Source organism: Perca flavescens, chromosome 22 (genome assembly GCF_004354835.1).
Source record: "Perca flavescens isolate YP-PL-M2 chromosome 22, PFLA_1.0, whole genome shotgun sequence".
Taxonomy (NCBI): Eukaryota; Metazoa; Chordata; class Actinopteri; order Perciformes; family Percidae; genus Perca; species Perca flavescens.
In genome coordinates, this window is record NC_041352.1 from 27,226,038 (window position 1) to 27,242,340 (window position 16,303).

The 16,303-nt window shown below is 39.5% G+C and overlaps 2 protein-coding genes across 8 annotated transcripts in view; one reads left to right on the forward strand and one right to left on the reverse strand.

Annotated features, from left to right (window-relative positions):
- The window catches only part of LOC114548890 (uncharacterized), a 590,132-nt gene that overhangs the window by 110,079 nt on the left and 463,750 nt on the right, over positions 1-16,303 (reverse strand).
- LOC114548895 (NACHT, LRR and PYD domains-containing protein 3-like) overlaps positions 4,937-16,303 on the forward strand; it is an 802,603-nt gene continuing 791,236 nt past the window's right edge. For all 7 annotated transcript variants that reach the window (XM_028568911.1, XM_028568910.1, XM_028568912.1 and 4 more), the window contains exons 1-3: positions 4,937-4,963; positions 5,115-6,933; positions 7,879-8,055. In XM_028568911.1, the coding sequence (XP_028424712.1) occupies position 4,963; positions 5,115-6,933; positions 7,879-8,055 (1,997 nt within the window). In that variant the 5' untranslated portion in view covers positions 4,937-4,962. The remainder of the gene's footprint in view (positions 4,964-5,114; positions 6,934-7,878; positions 8,056-16,303) is intronic.

Sequence of the window (16,303 nt, forward strand, 5' to 3'; positions counted from 1 at the left end):
TTTTCAGTTTATTCTTAAATGTGGTGACGGTGTCAGCCCCCCAAACCCAGACTGGAAGATGGTTCCACAGGAGAGGAGCCTGATAGCTGAAGGCTCTGGCTCCCATTCTACTTTTAGAGACGCTAGGTACCACAAGTAACTCTGTAATTGTGGGACAATAAGGTACTAAGAGCTCTTCTAGATATGATGGTGCTAGACCATTTAGAGCTTTGTAGGTCAGGAGGAGGATTTTAAATTCAATCCTGGATTTTACAGGAAGCCAATGCAGAGAAGGTAATACAGGAGAAATATGGTTTTATCACAGCTACTTTAAATGACTGCGGTACATAACCTGTTAATAAAGACATATTGATCATAACTAGTATTGAAGTGTTAACCACGGATAACGCTTCTTTGAGTAGCCTCGTTGGGATGGGGTCTAAGAGACAGGTAGAAGGCTTAGCTGAGGATATCTTTAACATTAATTGTTGAAGGTCTATAGGATAAAAGCAGTCCAAGTATGTCAGGTCTTGTCATTCTTTCTAGAAGTCCTGCGTTTAAAAGTGAACCGTTAGAAGTTGAGGACAAAAGGTGATGGATTTTATTTCTAATTGTTATAATTTTATCATTAAAGAAGCTCATGAAGTCATCACTACTCAGAGGTAGAGGAATAGATGGCTCAGTAGAGCTGTGGCTATCTGTCAGCCTGGCTACAGTGCTGAAAAGAAACCTTGGGTTGTTCTTATTTTCTTCTATTAGTGATGAGTAATAGTCTGATCTGGCCTTTCTAAGAGCCTTCCTATAGGTTTTCAGATTTTCTTGTCAATCTGAACGAGATTCTGTGCTAGTTTCCTTTGCTTCATCATCTTCTTTTTGAGGGGAGCCACAGAGTCTAAAGTCATCCGTAGGCAGGTCGTAGCACCGTCTAGAAAATTATCAATTTGGGAGTTTGTCTAAAATTAAGACAAAGCTCCTCTGTTATGTAAATCATGACATTGAGTGAAATGCTGTTGGAATATATTCCTTAAATTTAGCTATAGCACTGTCAGATAGGCATCTAGTGTGGAAGCTTTTATCTAATTTCGTATAGTCAGGTAGTAAGAATTCGAAATTTATAAAAAAAATGGTCTGATAATATAGGATACTGCAAAAAACAGTGGGTCAGCGAACCGCTTACATAACAATAAGGAAACTACTCTTATATTTTAGCTATTATTTAACGTTGCTAGTGAAGTTAACAAGGTGCATCCGCAAACTAAACTGTGAGCTCACAGTCAGTGTTGCTGTTTTACTGCTCAGACTGACTTCAGATCAGAAACATTCAGCCTCTCTTCTCTTATGTTAAACAACTATTTAATTTATTTGTTTCTGTATTTATTGTTTACTTCATAATAATGTTTAATATATGTGTTTGTGTACAGTATGTATGCACCAACCACTGAGGTAGATTCCTCGTCAGTGTAACTTCCAGTGGCAGGAATTTAGAGGAAAGGCCAGATGGGGAAGTCAGCCTTCAGCTGGTAGTTTGTTACTTTGGACAGCAGGTGGAGCTGTTACATCAACAACATACACACACACACACACACACACACACACACACACACACACACACACACACACACACACACACACACACACACACACACACACACACACACTCCTTAGGTAAACTAGTGATTTCCTGTAAATGAAGAGGGGGAGGAGCAGATCAGGTACATGAGAAGAGGAAGAGTTGAGTCAGTTGAGACTCCGTTTTGTGTGACCAGAACAGAGCAGGAGGAGGAAACTGAAGGCTGAGGCAGGGTGAGTGTGACTAAATAAAAGGAACATTTTCATTACAGACTGAATTCAAAAAGAACTGTAACAACTCTTTTACTGTTCTCTGAGCTTTGAGACAGCTTTGGTCAAGTCTTGATATTTCAACAAGTCATTTAATAAAGAAGTGTGTTGAAAGGAAGAGGAGTGCATGTGTGTGTGCGCTTGCGGTCTTGCGTGTGACTCTTGTTGACACTTGTTTGTCTTGATTCTTGTGTTGTGAGCTCCCAGTCAGTGTTCCTGTTTTACCTCTCAGACTGACTTCAGATCAGAAGATGAGTGATTTGGAGGAAGAGGAGGATGGAGCAGAGTCTGTAGTATCTGGCTGTCAGTCTATGAAGAGTGACTGGTCGATGCCAGATCCTCCATACTTCAGTAAAGATCCTGGACCCTCAGACACAAAGTAAGAGAACTGATACCAACTCATTTATATGACGCATTTTCAGATTCCTCTACTAGTGATTACAGTGATTTGATACAAATATTTTAATCCCTTTTAATTTTTGGCAGCAGTTTGTGTGTTTAGCGCTCCATAACTGTCTTTAAAAAAGATAATATAAGGACTAAATTAACATTAATATAAACATCTTGGTGTTTGCAGAGTCCAGAACAACAGACGGAGAGCAGAGTCTGTAGTATCTGGCTGTCAGTCTATGAAGAGTGATCAGTCCAAAGGAGAACCTCTGACCTTCAGTAAAGAACCTGGACCCTCAGACACAAAGTAAGAGAACTGATACCAACTCATTTATACTGATTTCCAGTTTCCTCTGCCAAGATTTTCAGTGCTAATGTTTCGGTTGATTTTTTGCTTCTATAATAAAGTTTATTTGCTATCAAAAGTTTAACAAACTTTTTATGACAGAGAGGAGAAATCATTTGTTCCATCTTCCTCTTTGAATCTGTGACAGCTGTCAGTCACCTAGAAAAGCTGTAATCTAATCTAAAGGATTAATATAAACTTTAAATTCTAATTATTGGCAGAAGTTTGTTTGTTTAGAGAATTGGCTTTAACATTTCTTTTTATCAAGGATTAAAGCAAAAACAATAAAAACCTCTTGGTGTTTGCAGAGTCCAGAACAAGAGACAGAGAGCAGAGTCTGTAGTATCTGGCTGTCAGTCTATGAAGAGTGATCAGTCCAAAGGAGAACCTCTTACCTTCAGTAAAGAACCTGGACCCTCAGACACAAAGTAAGAGAACTGATACCAACTCATTTATATGATGCATTTTCAGTTTCCTCTACTAGTGATTACAGTGATTTTGTGTTTGTATATTAAAGTTTATATTCAAGTTAATTTGCTATCAAAAATTTAACTAACTTGTCATGACAGAGAGCAGAAATCGGGTGCTGTCCCTCAGTTTGTGGAAGACTTAGTTGCATGTATTTAGCCGGCGGGGGTTAGGGATAGCAATTTTACAAAATGTTGGCCAATTATTATTATCATAGCTGTGTCTCAAAGTGCTCATATTATGCTTTTTGGCTTTTCCCCTTACTTTATTGTGTAATATATCTTTTTTGTGAAAGTTAAAGGTCTACAAAGAGAAAAAGCCCAAGGTCCCCCCCAAAGGGACTTACCATCTCCAACAGAAAACACTGTTCACCAACTGCTCCAAACAGCTCTATTGTAGTCCAGCCTTTACTTCAGAGACAAACGTGGTCACTTTGGAACACACGTTATAATGCTCGCCTAGCTGCTAGCATGGCACAAACTCATACTCTGCTTCTGACTGGCTAGTAGTCCTTACCTAGGTACTGTCAGGCCCTCATACTCTGCTTCTGACTGGCTAGTAGTCCTTACTTAGGTACTGTCAGGGCACGCCCTCATACTCTGCTTCTGACTGGCTAGTAGTCCTTACCTAGCTAATGTCAGAGCACGCCCTCATACTCTGCTTCTGATTGGCTAGTAGTCCTTACTTTGGTTCTGTCAGGACACGCCCTCATACTATGTTATTGACTGGCTAGTAGTCCTTACCTAGGTACTGTCGGGGCACGCCCTCATACTCTGCTTCTGACTGGCTAGTAGTCCTTACCTAGGTACTGTCAGGGCACGCCCTCATACTCTGCTTCTGACTGGCTAGTAGTCCTTACCTAGGTACTGTCAGGGCACGCCCTCATACTCTGCTTCTGACTGGCTAGTAGTCCTTACCTAGGTACTGTCAGGGCACGCCCTCATACTCTGCTTCTGACTGGCTAGTAGTCCTTACCTAGGTACTGTCAGGGCACGCCCTCATACTCTGCTTCTGACTGGCTAGTAGTCCTTACCTAGGTACTGTCAGGGCACGCCCTCATACTCTGCTTCTGACTGGCTAGTAGTCCTTACCTAGGTACTGTCAGGGCACGCCCTCATACTCTGCTCATAGTCTTTCTTTTGCTAATGTTTCTGTTGATTTAGTGCTTGAATATTAATGGTCTATAAGTTCTCTCAACAATATATTGTTCTTGAAGGTGAAGAACAAACATCCATGGACAGTAGTGATAAAAAGGAGCAGAATTGGTCCAATATAAATTTGATGTATTAATTTGATAGTTTACAATAGAAAGATAAATAAAACAGAACGACTTACAGAGAAGGAAACAGTCTGGACCTGAACCTGAGACTCCTCTGTTCCATGCTGTGTGTCTGAGACTGCTGGTGGACCTCAATATTCAGACTACTTCTAACCTCAGTTCAAACCTAACAGACTCAAGCTAAGCTGCTCAAAGGGACTGGGAGACAGAAAAGGACATCATCAGCTCTCTTTAAGGGAGGACTTTTACTGTGAAGGAGCTGCAGGAAGTGTTGAGTTTGTTTTAATAAACAAACTACAGACAGATCTCTAAATGTTTAATAAGACAGTCGGAGAGGAAAAGCAGTTATTAGTGTTTATGAAAGCAGGAGAGTTTAGATAAAAAGAACATTTTCATTACAGACTGAATACAAACAGAGCTGTAATGACACCTTTAAAAGATCTGAGCTTTGAGGGTTGTTTGTCAATCAACAAGTCATTTTATAAAGAAATGTGTTGACAGAAAGAGGAAGAGGAGTGATGTTTGTGAGGAGGAGCAGCCGTCCTGCTGTGCTTTGTGTCAGGACGTCCTGAAGGATCCAGTCTCTACCAGCTGTGGACTCTGGTTCTGCAGACAGTGCATCACCTCCTGCTGTCCCCAGTGTGGAGAAAGATCCAGAACAAGTAAGACTGTCCATCTGTCTGCTGATGTCTTCATGTCTCAAAACAGGATTCTTCTTGTGTCCTCCATTTTCATTCCTTTTTGTTGTTATAATTGTTGTTTGAAGACTGAAAATAACACTATTAATAAATAGAGTTTTGTATTTCCTTACAGTGTACGTTGTTAAACATGAACATCAGATCAGTTTGAAGGGGACATATGAACGTGTGACTGAAGGAGCTGATCAAACAGGAAGTGGAACCCTCCTCAACAGGATCTTCACTGAGGTCTACATCACAGATGCACTGAGTGAAGAAGTTAATACCCAACATGAGGTGAGGCAGCTCGAGACAGCTTCCAAGATGGAGACCCTCCATGACTCTGCAATCAAGTGCAGAGACATCTTTAAAGCCTTACCTGACCAACAGAAACACATCAGAGTCGTTATGATGATCGGCGTCGCTGGCGTTGGAAAAACCTTCTCAGTGCAGAAGTTCTGTCTGGACTGGGCCGAGGGTTTGGAAAACCAAGATGTGGATCTGGTGATTCCTCTTTCCTTCAGGGAGCTGAACTTGATCAAAGATGAGCAGTACAGTCTTCTGGTGCTGCTCCGTGTTTTCCATCCATCGTTACAGGAGGTCCCAGCAGAGCAGCTCGCTGGCTCTAAACTTCTCTTCATCTTTGATGGCCTGGATGAAAGCAGACTTTACCTGGATTTCAACAACAATGAGGCTGTTTCTGATGTCACACAGAAGTCATCAGTCAACGTGCTGTTGACAAACCTCATCCAGGGGAAGCTGCTTCCCTCGGCTCTCGTCTGGATAACTTCCCGACCTGCAGCAGCCAATCAGATCCCTCCTGCGTGTGTTGACAGGGTAACAGAAGTACGAGGCTTCACTGATGACCAGAAGGAGGAGTACTTCAGGAAGAGAGTCAGTGATGAAGAGCTGTCCAGCAGAATCATCTCCCACATCAAGACCTCCAGGAGCCTCCACATCATGTGTCTGATCCCAGTCTTCTGCTGGATCACTGCTACAGTTCTGGACCACATGTTGACTACAGACCAGAGAGGAGAGCTGCCCAAGACCCTGACTGACATGTACTCACACTTCCTGCTGGTTCAGACAAAGAGGAAGAAGCTCAAGTATGCTGAGGGACATGAGACGAGTCCACAGGAGCTGACGGAGGCTGACAGGGAAGTTCTTCTGAAGCTGGGGAGGCTGGCGTTTGAACAGCTGAAGAAAGGAAACATCATGTTCTACCAAAAAGACCTGGAGCGCTGTGGTCTGGATGTCACAGAGGCCTCGCTGTACTCAGGAGTTTGTTCAGAGATCTTCAAAAGAGAGAGTGTGATCTTCCAGAAAACAGTCTACTGCTTCGTTCATTTGAGCGTTCAGGAGTTTCTGGCTGCAGTCTACCTGTTCCACTGTTACACCAACAGGAACACAAAGGTACTGGAGGACTTCCTGGGGAAAGGCGGCTGGGACTGTGACAACAGTGATCTGAACAATGGAAATGATAACAATTACCCATCCCTGGATATCTTCCTGAAGAAAGCCATGGAGAAATCCCTGAGGAGTAAAAATGGCCACCTGGACCTGTTTGTCCGCTTCCTTCATGGCCTCTCTCTGGAGTCCAACCAGAGACTCTTAGGAGGCCTGCTGGGTCAGACAGACAACAGTCCAGAAATCATCCAGAGAGCCATCAACAACCTGAAGGAGAAGAAGACCAAAATGTCTCCTGACAGAAGCATCAACATCTTCCACTGTCTGACGGAGATGAACGACCACTCAGTCCATCAGGAGATCCAAGAGTTCCTGAAGTCAGAGAACAGATCAAAGAAGAAACTCTCTGTGATCCACTGCTCAGCTCTGTCCTACATGCTGCAGATGTCAGAGGAGGTTCTGGATGAGTTGGACCTAAGACAGTACAACACATCACAGGAGGGACGACTGAGACTGATTCCAGCTGTGAGGAACTGCAGAAAGGCTCGGTAAGTCCAGATGTGATTATCAACACAATGAATCAATGGAAAGCTGAAGACAACATTATTAGATTAAACATAAACACTTCACACACACTTAGATTATAAATCATGCATTAGACTATTCTTAATCCCACCCAAAAAAAGAGAATTTTAATATTTTTCCCCACTAGTTTTGGTGATATTCGTGTTTCTGTAAAACAGCTATTGAACATCAGTAACAGTTTATTTATTTATTCATTTATTTATTTATTTGACAGGGACATTGCACAGCTCTTTAGCAGTACCAGAATTAGCTATAAACTAATTTCCATCTGTAGTCCCTGGGCAGGAAACAGAGAATAACATCTCTGACAAAAGGGAAATCTAACACTGTAGTAAAAGACAACAATCAAATTTAACAGTATTAAAACAACAAAAAACAACACAAAAACATTTTAAGAGTCAGACGGATGAAATTAAAGTCACAAAAGTAACTTTGTTTAATTTAATATATCATTTATATATTTAGAAAGAAAGCAAAACATTATAGCATTAATATCAAAACTGCACTGCACATAGAACTAACTAAAGGTTAATGTTTCTATCTTTACTTAGATTATTAAATGTATTGTATGTATTTAAATTTGGCCATTTCTATAGTTCTTAGCCATTTGTTTTTATTTAGACCGGAACAATGCACAATTAAACATTAACTTTGTATAAAAACAAGGAGAGATGCTTCGTACCAGGTTTTAATGCAATTGCTATTTTCTGCCTGTAGCCTCGTTCCCAAATTACACAGTTTACATTTAATGAGTTAGAGGGATGCAATTAAAGTCACGGAAGTACCTTTGTTTAACTACCAACTAATATTAAACAATACTCATTTTAGGGGTAAGGTCATTGATTAGAACATACTGTAGTAATGTTGAGCTACACATTTAAACATACACACATCTAATCTTTATTCAGATTGGAGAACTGCGGTTTGTCAGAGATCAGCTGTGCTCCTCTTGCCTCAGCTCTGAAGTTCAACCCCTCCCATCTGAAAGAGCTGGACCTGACAAACAACAAGAACCTGAAGGATTCAGGAGTGAAGCAGCTGTGTGCTGGATTGGAGAGTCCAAACTGTAGACTGGAGACTCTGAGGTCAGTTCATCTATTTTGTTTTTGTACAGTGTAAATCTATTAAAATTAAATCCATAACAGAAGTTTTAGATTTCCATCAGTTCACTTGTTTTGTTATTTGTTGTTGTTAATTTGAAATGTTGTTTCTCAACTTGAACATACAAATAAAATATAATCCAAAATACTTATTTAAAAAAAATGAATTGAATAAAAAACCTCTTTAAACATTTTTATTTATTTGACTCATTTAGCATATGAAAAAACAGTAAACCAAAAATGTCTTGCAAAAGAAACCCAGGAAACCCTCAACATGTTGGGTTCGTTAAAAAAGTTGAACGAAATATATAGAATATAAAAAGATAAAACATAGTCTATAAAAAGGAAGAAAGGAACAATTAAATGAGTAGAGAAAATAAAGAATGAAGAAAGAGAGAGAAGGAAAAGGAAAAAAAAAACAAGGGACATGTTTACTATAGTTAAATATTCTTTCACAGATGTTTTAAATGATAGAGTAGAAAGTTTTGTTTTGTTTGCACAGATGAAAAATAGAACAACAAATAAGAAAAATACAAATTCTCATTAAAATAATACATTGTATATGCCACATTAAGGATGGGTGTAATAAAAGAACTATTGATTAACTACAAAATCTACTTTGTCCAACCTGTTGGTAAAGAGTGAAGAACACCAAGCTTCTTAAGACCCAGTGTCTTCTTCTGTGGTTTCTACTGTGGGTAAAGTGAAGGCTGTTACAACGTGGAGACTGGAGTGGACACTGAGTGAGACGCACACAGCTCACCTTTTAGTTTCCTTAAATCACACAGTTTATGAGGTTAGTTATTCACACACAGTGACATCATGACTGGGATTAGATTAATCGTGCAGCATTAAAAAGAGTTCAATGCATTTTCAAGATGATGTCACTCTTTCTCTCACACACACACACACACACACACACACACACACACACACACACACACACACACACACACACACACACACAGACACGTTAAAGGAACAGAGAGTGAAGCTTGTTTCCAAATGCAGATGTTTGAAGTCTCTTTAGTCTGATCTGTCACCAACAACAGGTGATACCTCAACATGTTTCTGATGTTTCCTGTCAGGAAATGATGTCACTTTGTGTTCTGACAGTAAACAGGATCCTAAATGATGCACTGCAGACATGTTAGTACGGGGAGGTAATAGATTACATTTCAGATGAAGAGAAGCTGCATCTCTCTTTGCTCAGTGCTCATCTGATCAGTTCTAAAGGTGACTGAGGATGAAGAGAGCTCTCAGTCAGTCAGCTGGGTGGTGATGAAGATGACAGTGGTGATGAAGATAGCCTCAGTCTGTGGTTTGAAATGAGAGCAGCAGAAGTGCTGTCCATGTTTCTGTCTTTATTTAGTTCATTTTTTATTATGTAAACTCTTATTCATGTATTTCAATTCATAAATTTTCTTTAATTTTAACCTAAATTACACAGTTGACATTTGAAGAGTCAGAGGGATGAAATTAAATTCACAAAAGTACCTTTGTTTAATGTAATATATAACTTTTTAAATGTATTTAGAAGGAAAGCAAAACATGATAGCATTAATATCAAAACTGCACATAGAACTAACTAAAGGTCCATGTTTCTATCTTTTCTTAGACTAGTACAGTGCCCGTTGAAAATGTGCCTGTTTGGAACGAGTGATTGCTTGGCCTGTGGTTGTGCTGCTTGTAGAATACATCTAAACCAAATTGTACCCCAGAATGACTTACAGAAGGACCCCAAACTACTTAATATACAACTCCACTGTATAGCCTACTACTGACTTACAGTGTAGACTACGTTTACATCAGAGGAAGACATTGTCCTGCTGTATTTACCTGACAGAGAACGCTGCAGATTCAGAATGTAATCACAAAATATCACAATGACAATGTGGAGTAATCAGACATTAGAGTCATGGACTCATGGCAGTGTGCTCCCCACCTGGCCGTTATGAGAGCTAATCAGCACATATCTGTGGTCATCAACCACCAGAACCGGACCGTGTGTGTGTGTGCGCGCACAGACAGAGAGAGAGAGAGAGAGAGAGAGAGAGAGAGAGAGAGAGAGAGAGAGAGACGGTGTTGTCTTGTGTCGTATGATCGTTAACGAATTAACATTTCAGCAGAGGTTTTCATTTTGCCGACGGTAATGTTATTAGTGTTGTTAGTTAGCAGTAGACTTAATTATCCTGACCCAGGGTGAGTCTGATGAAAACTGATGTGTCTGCCTGGTTTAACCCTTTAGGCGCCGGGTTTTATTTAAAAAAATACTAGGTTTTGACACCTAAATTTCAGAAGGCTTGAAAATTGTTTGAGATAGAGACAAAGTGTAAATGAAACAAATATTCAGAATGACCTAACCTTTATCTAGGGAGTACATTTTTCCATCTAATTTGCATATTATGGCGGCCATATTGGATTATGTAAATTCCATGAAATAGGCTACCTGATATTTTGAAAGAGAGTTGAATTTATTTCATCAGATTTACCCCCCTCCATCCATTTCTTATGTTGTCCACATATCACATGAATAGTGTTAATTTCGTCAGACGAGACGAGACTAAATATGTTCGTCAATTACCTTTTTTTCCATGACTAAGACGAGACGATGACGAGACTGCGCCAATGTCCAAAAACGCTGACTAAGATTAAATTAACATGCATTATTGTTGATGAAAAAAGACGAGACTAAAATGTTTTGCATAAAATTAAAACTAAGATAAAATCTCTCTTCATTTTCGTCTACAATCATCTCTACTTTTTCATCAGGAGATAGAATATTCAGCTGTTACCCAGACCCGGTGCTACGGCACCGATAGGTGCCCTAACAACCGTTATCTACCGGACCTAATAGCAACGCAGATTTTGGTGCCACTTAAATGCCTGCGCTTCTCTCTGATGCTCATTAACGGACGTTAGAGTCAACCGAAACATTTAGTCGCTAGTTAACACTACACTTGGCAGCAGGTATATGGAGCTAAATCAGGGCCAAATGTTTTGTTCATTTGAAAAAAATATATATAGTTGAAAAAATAAAGCTTGAAATTGAAAATTTAAGTTTTGGTCAAAACTTGGAAAAAATAAAACCATGTATTCAAACTTAAAATAAGTGTACCAATTTTTCTTTCAGTTTGAATAAAATATAGATTAAATTCTGGAATTATTTTGAATAAATTATAAATTTTCATTTTTCACTTTAATATTTGTTTTCAGTTCCACATTTCATGTTTTCAGATTCAAAACTTATTTTTTTTACGCCTTCAAATCTTTTTTTTCGGTTTCAAATCTTTTTTTTCGTTTTCAGATCTGTTTTTCACTTTCAGATAATTTTTTTTCGGTTTCAGACTTTTGGCCCTGATTTTGCATGGGGGGCGTGGCTTCAACTCAGAGGGGCGTGGTATTATGAGTGACAGCCTAACAACGAAGGCAGAAGACTCCTCTGTCATGTTGCCTTTAGGAAATGGTGTTACTGTGAGAACTATGACTGAATGCTTTCTATCCACTATATACATGTGATGTTTACTTAATAAACTGATGCAAGTGACAAAGTTCCATTTAAAAAATTGTATTGGACAACACATGGTACCAATTACACTATAAGAGCAATAAACTGATTGTGCAGTTCGGCAGGAACAATGACTTCTCCCACTTCCATGTATGACATTGAATGTAGCACCACAGTATTCACTCGGCAGTCAGCATAGCGTCCGCTCCGCCTTAAGGCAACCTGCTGGCGCAGCCCACAGGTAAGACATGTGAAAGATATTAGCCTTTTTGAATAGATACTTTGGGACATTATCCCGCAGTGGCATTTTTTTTTGTCATTAACACATAAAGGGAAAATAGGTGGACAGCTGGAAATAAAGCATCGCTAGCACAAAAGTTAGCATTAACTAACGTTAGCTTCACACTAGCTGGTGTTTTTACACCAATTTTAGTGTTCAGCTCAAGTTTTTTGACTTTAACGTGTAGTGGTCTTTGTTAACCTCTGTTTGTCAGAATGACCATAACTCGACAGTGGCTGCCTGCAGCCGTACAGCCTTATAAATGTAAAACATTATAGATAACTAACATTGCTAGTGTTACCTTTTCATGGTTAGTTTAAACAACATAACTTGTCCTGGTCCGCTTTGTTAATCAATCAATCAATCAAAGCTTTTATTACGGACACACACGGTCCAGAAAACAGACAGTAAGACATACAAATACAAAAAGACAAGTTAGTGTATTCTGATACTTAAGTTAGGCTGTGGTAGAAGCCTTCAAAGTTTGCCCACTTGGCATATTTTGTAAGGCATAACTGTCATGCTGTTACATGTAACGTTATAGTGTAAAACATAATTTATCAGGCCAGAGCATTAATGTAAAGTCATATTTGTCTACTCTATAAAAGGAGACCTTCTTCACTGCAGCCAGTGTCAAGTTATGGTCATTCTGACAAACCGAGGTTAACAAAGACCAATACACGTTAAAGTAAAAAAAACTTGAGCTGGACACTGAAATTAGTGTAAAAACACCAGCTAGTGTGAAGCTAACGTTAGTTAATGCTAACTTTAGTGCTAGCGATGCTTGATTGCCAGCTTTGTCCAGCTGTCCACCTATTTTCCTTTTATGTGTTAATCACAACAAAAATGCCACTGAGGGGATAACGTCGCAAAGTATCTATTCAAAAATGCTAATATCTTTCACATGTCCTACCTGTGGGCTGGTGCCAGTGAATACTGTGGTGCTATAAGTCATACATGGAAGTGGGAGAAGTCATTGTTCCTGCTGAACTGCACAATCTGACACAGTTTATTGCTCTTATAATGTAATTGGTACCATTTGTTGTCCAAAACATTTTTTTAAATGGAACTTTGTCACTGGCATCAGTTTATTAAGTAAACATCACATGTGTATATAGTGGATAGAAAGCATTCAGTCATAGTTCTCACAGTAACACCATTTCCTGAAGTCAACATGACAGAGGAGTCTTCTGCCTTCTTTGATAGGCTGTCACTCATAATGCCACGCCCCTCTGAGTTGAAGCCACGCCCCCACGCCAAATCAGGGCCAAAAGTCTCAAACCGAAAAAAAAATATCTGAAAGTGAAAAACAGATCTGAAACGAAAAAAAAAAAAAAAGATTTGAAGCCGTAAAAAAGATTTGAAGCCGTAAAAAAAATAACTTTTGAATCTGAAAACATGAAATGTGGAACTGAAAACAAATATAAAAGTGAAAAATGAAAATTTATAATTTATTCAAAATAATTCCAGAATTGAATCTATATTTTATTCAAACTGAAAGAAAAATTGGTACACTTATTTTTAGTTCAAATACATGGTTTTATTTTTTCCAAGTTTTGACCAAAACTTAAATTTTCAATTTCAAGCTTTATTTTTTCAACTATATATATTTTTTTCGAATGAACAAAACATTTGGCCCCGATTTAGCTCCATACAGGTAACGTTAGCCTACCGTTAGCTAGCAGTTGGAGTAAACACGGTTACAATGCTGACAGCAAAACAGTGTAAAAGTTTGTCTCTATTTCACTGTGTAGGATTCCAACACGAGACATACGACAGTCTGCAGCTGCTTTTGTCTGTCTGAAAAACAACACATATGTTGCATTCACTTGAAATACGCCTCGCCAGTTTCGTGCTGCATTTATAGTGTAAAATATCCCTTTGCCATGCAGTGGTTGTTTTTGTTTTTTACTGGTGAAAGAAGGAAGAGGCTCAATACTTATATAACTTTATATAATTTATTTATTTTTATAACTATTTGACTGAAATGGTTATCAGAAATAATTTATTTAAAAAAGACTGAAATGTTTTGACTAAAACTTGACTAAAATGGCAAGACTTTTGGTCGACTAAAACATCTTGAGTTCTCTTTTAACTAAAACTAGACTAAAATGACGAGACTTTTAGTCAACTAAAACTTGACTAACAAAATTGTTTGGCACAAGACTAAGACTTAATTAAAAATAGGTGACAAAATTAACACTACACATGAACAGGGAAAAAGTAAATTGTAAGCCAACAGTCGTAAACTAGAACTATTACTACACCACAAAATTAATGTAAACACTAGGCGTTTTTTTTGTTAGTTTTTTGGGACGGGGGAGGGGCTCACGGCAGCACCCGCTGCTTGTTGAGCACAGTAATTGTAGAGTGATACGTGCTTTCCCGAGTCTCCAAACACCACAAAAGTTTCCAATAACACCAGACAAAGTCAATAGTCGCTTTTGACAAAAAAAGTCAACTTTGGATGGGATTTCGTCAGACATTTTGCATTGAAGCATGACGTATTTCGGGGCTAAGGTCTAAAAGTAGTGGAGTGGTGCGACGCGAGGCTACTGAGAGACTGACCACCTGTAAGGTTTTTTTTGGACGGGGGAAGGGCTCACCGCAGCACCCGCTGCTTGTTGAGCACAGTAACTGCAGAGTGATAACACTCTATTCAGAGAAAACAGCTGTTTGATTCAGTACCACGTCGTGTCCCTAATTATTTTGTGTAAGAGTGAAGAAACATTTACATTTACACCCGCTCTGTAAGGCAGGGCAAGAACGGCGGCGCATACGTGATTCAGTGCAGCCTGGACGCAGAGTGCTGTGTGTCTCATCTCTGCTCTGACGGCCAGTGGCCGATTTTGGCACGGGTGAACCGGGCAGCCGCCCGGGGCGGCATTTTTTTCATGTCACATGGCACAACAACTTAAAGAAATAAAAATAATAATCCTCTGTGCCATGAAGCGGTTTTCTGTTTTCTATCATTTCACTGTGTGGGGAATTGGCAGATCTGCGCCCCCAGCAGCTGCAGGCGCCCTGCTTGCTGAGAGAGGTCAACACCCCCTACTTCCACAATGAAATGGACTAGTCCATAACAGTGCGCAGTGGCGCAAAAGATAAAAACAAAGTGACAGGAGAAATGGGAAGTACACAGAGACGGAGCAAGACCAAGACAAGTCTAAACCTTTCTTTTATGTCAATGGTCTAAACGCCAAAATGAAACAAAGTTACCCAAGCGGCTCAAATAAAAGAAAAAAGTGAAAAGACATGTTTTCGGCCGTAGCAGGACCTTCATCAGCTCCCGTGGCCAATGATAGTGGTGCTGGTGTCGGCTACAGTGACATGCACAGTGAGGAGGAGACTTTAGGAGGAGAGGGACAGAGATGAGGGAGTGAGGCTACAACCTGCGGTAAGCACAACTCCCCTTAAAACACTTAACCCCTTGATAAAACTGAGTGGTGGACAAACTGTTGATGATAACACTACAACAATAAAAAAAGTAGACATGCTTTACTGTATGATTGCATTAGCAGCGTATATAAACATTGCTCATCATGCAAACTTTCTTAACAAGAATTGATGCTTTTGTATCTGCATTGACAGACAAAAACTCATGATAGATGATTAAATTATGGGTGAGGCTATTTGCACCCCTGGTACAATTAGCAGTGTATGCTATTTGCACCCCTGGTACAATTAGCAGTGTATGCTATTTGCACCCCTGGTACAATTAGAAGTGTATGCTATTTGCACCCCTGGTACAATTAGCAGTGTATGCTATTTGCACCCCTGGTACAATTAGAAGTGTATGCTATTTGCACCCCTGGTACAATTAGCAGTATGCTATTTGTACCCTGGTGCAATTAGAAGTGTATGCTATTTGCACCCCTGGTACAATTAGAAGTGTATGCTATTTGCACCCCTGGTACAATTAGCAGTGTATGCTATTTGTACCCTGGTGCAATTAGAAATGAATGCTATTAGTACCCCGCCGGTGCACACAACAATGTGTTCTATTAATACACCGTCTGGTACAAATATCAAAGTATGCTATTTGCACCCCTGTGCATTTACAGTACCTTGGCATATATTTACACACAGTTATCCATACTACTCATGTATTAAGACCTTTTTGGAATATTATCGCCCTGACATTCTTACCCTAACCATAACCAATCCCACTCCTCTTGCCTAAACCTAACCAACCCAAACAGAGGAGCAGGCATATTCATGAGTCTTCCCCTACCACCCTGTAAAAAAAAAAAATTATCCAATCCAAATTTAAAAAAATAAGATCACCACCCAGGGGAATTGAACTCCAAACTCCCATACCAAAGGTAAGCATACTAATCACTCACCTAACAGTTCTTTCAGGAGGATGAACAACTGTTTACCACTTGGTTTCTTCAAGCCTTGGTTGCTAGGTAACCATACTGTATACAAAAAAATAGGTACTA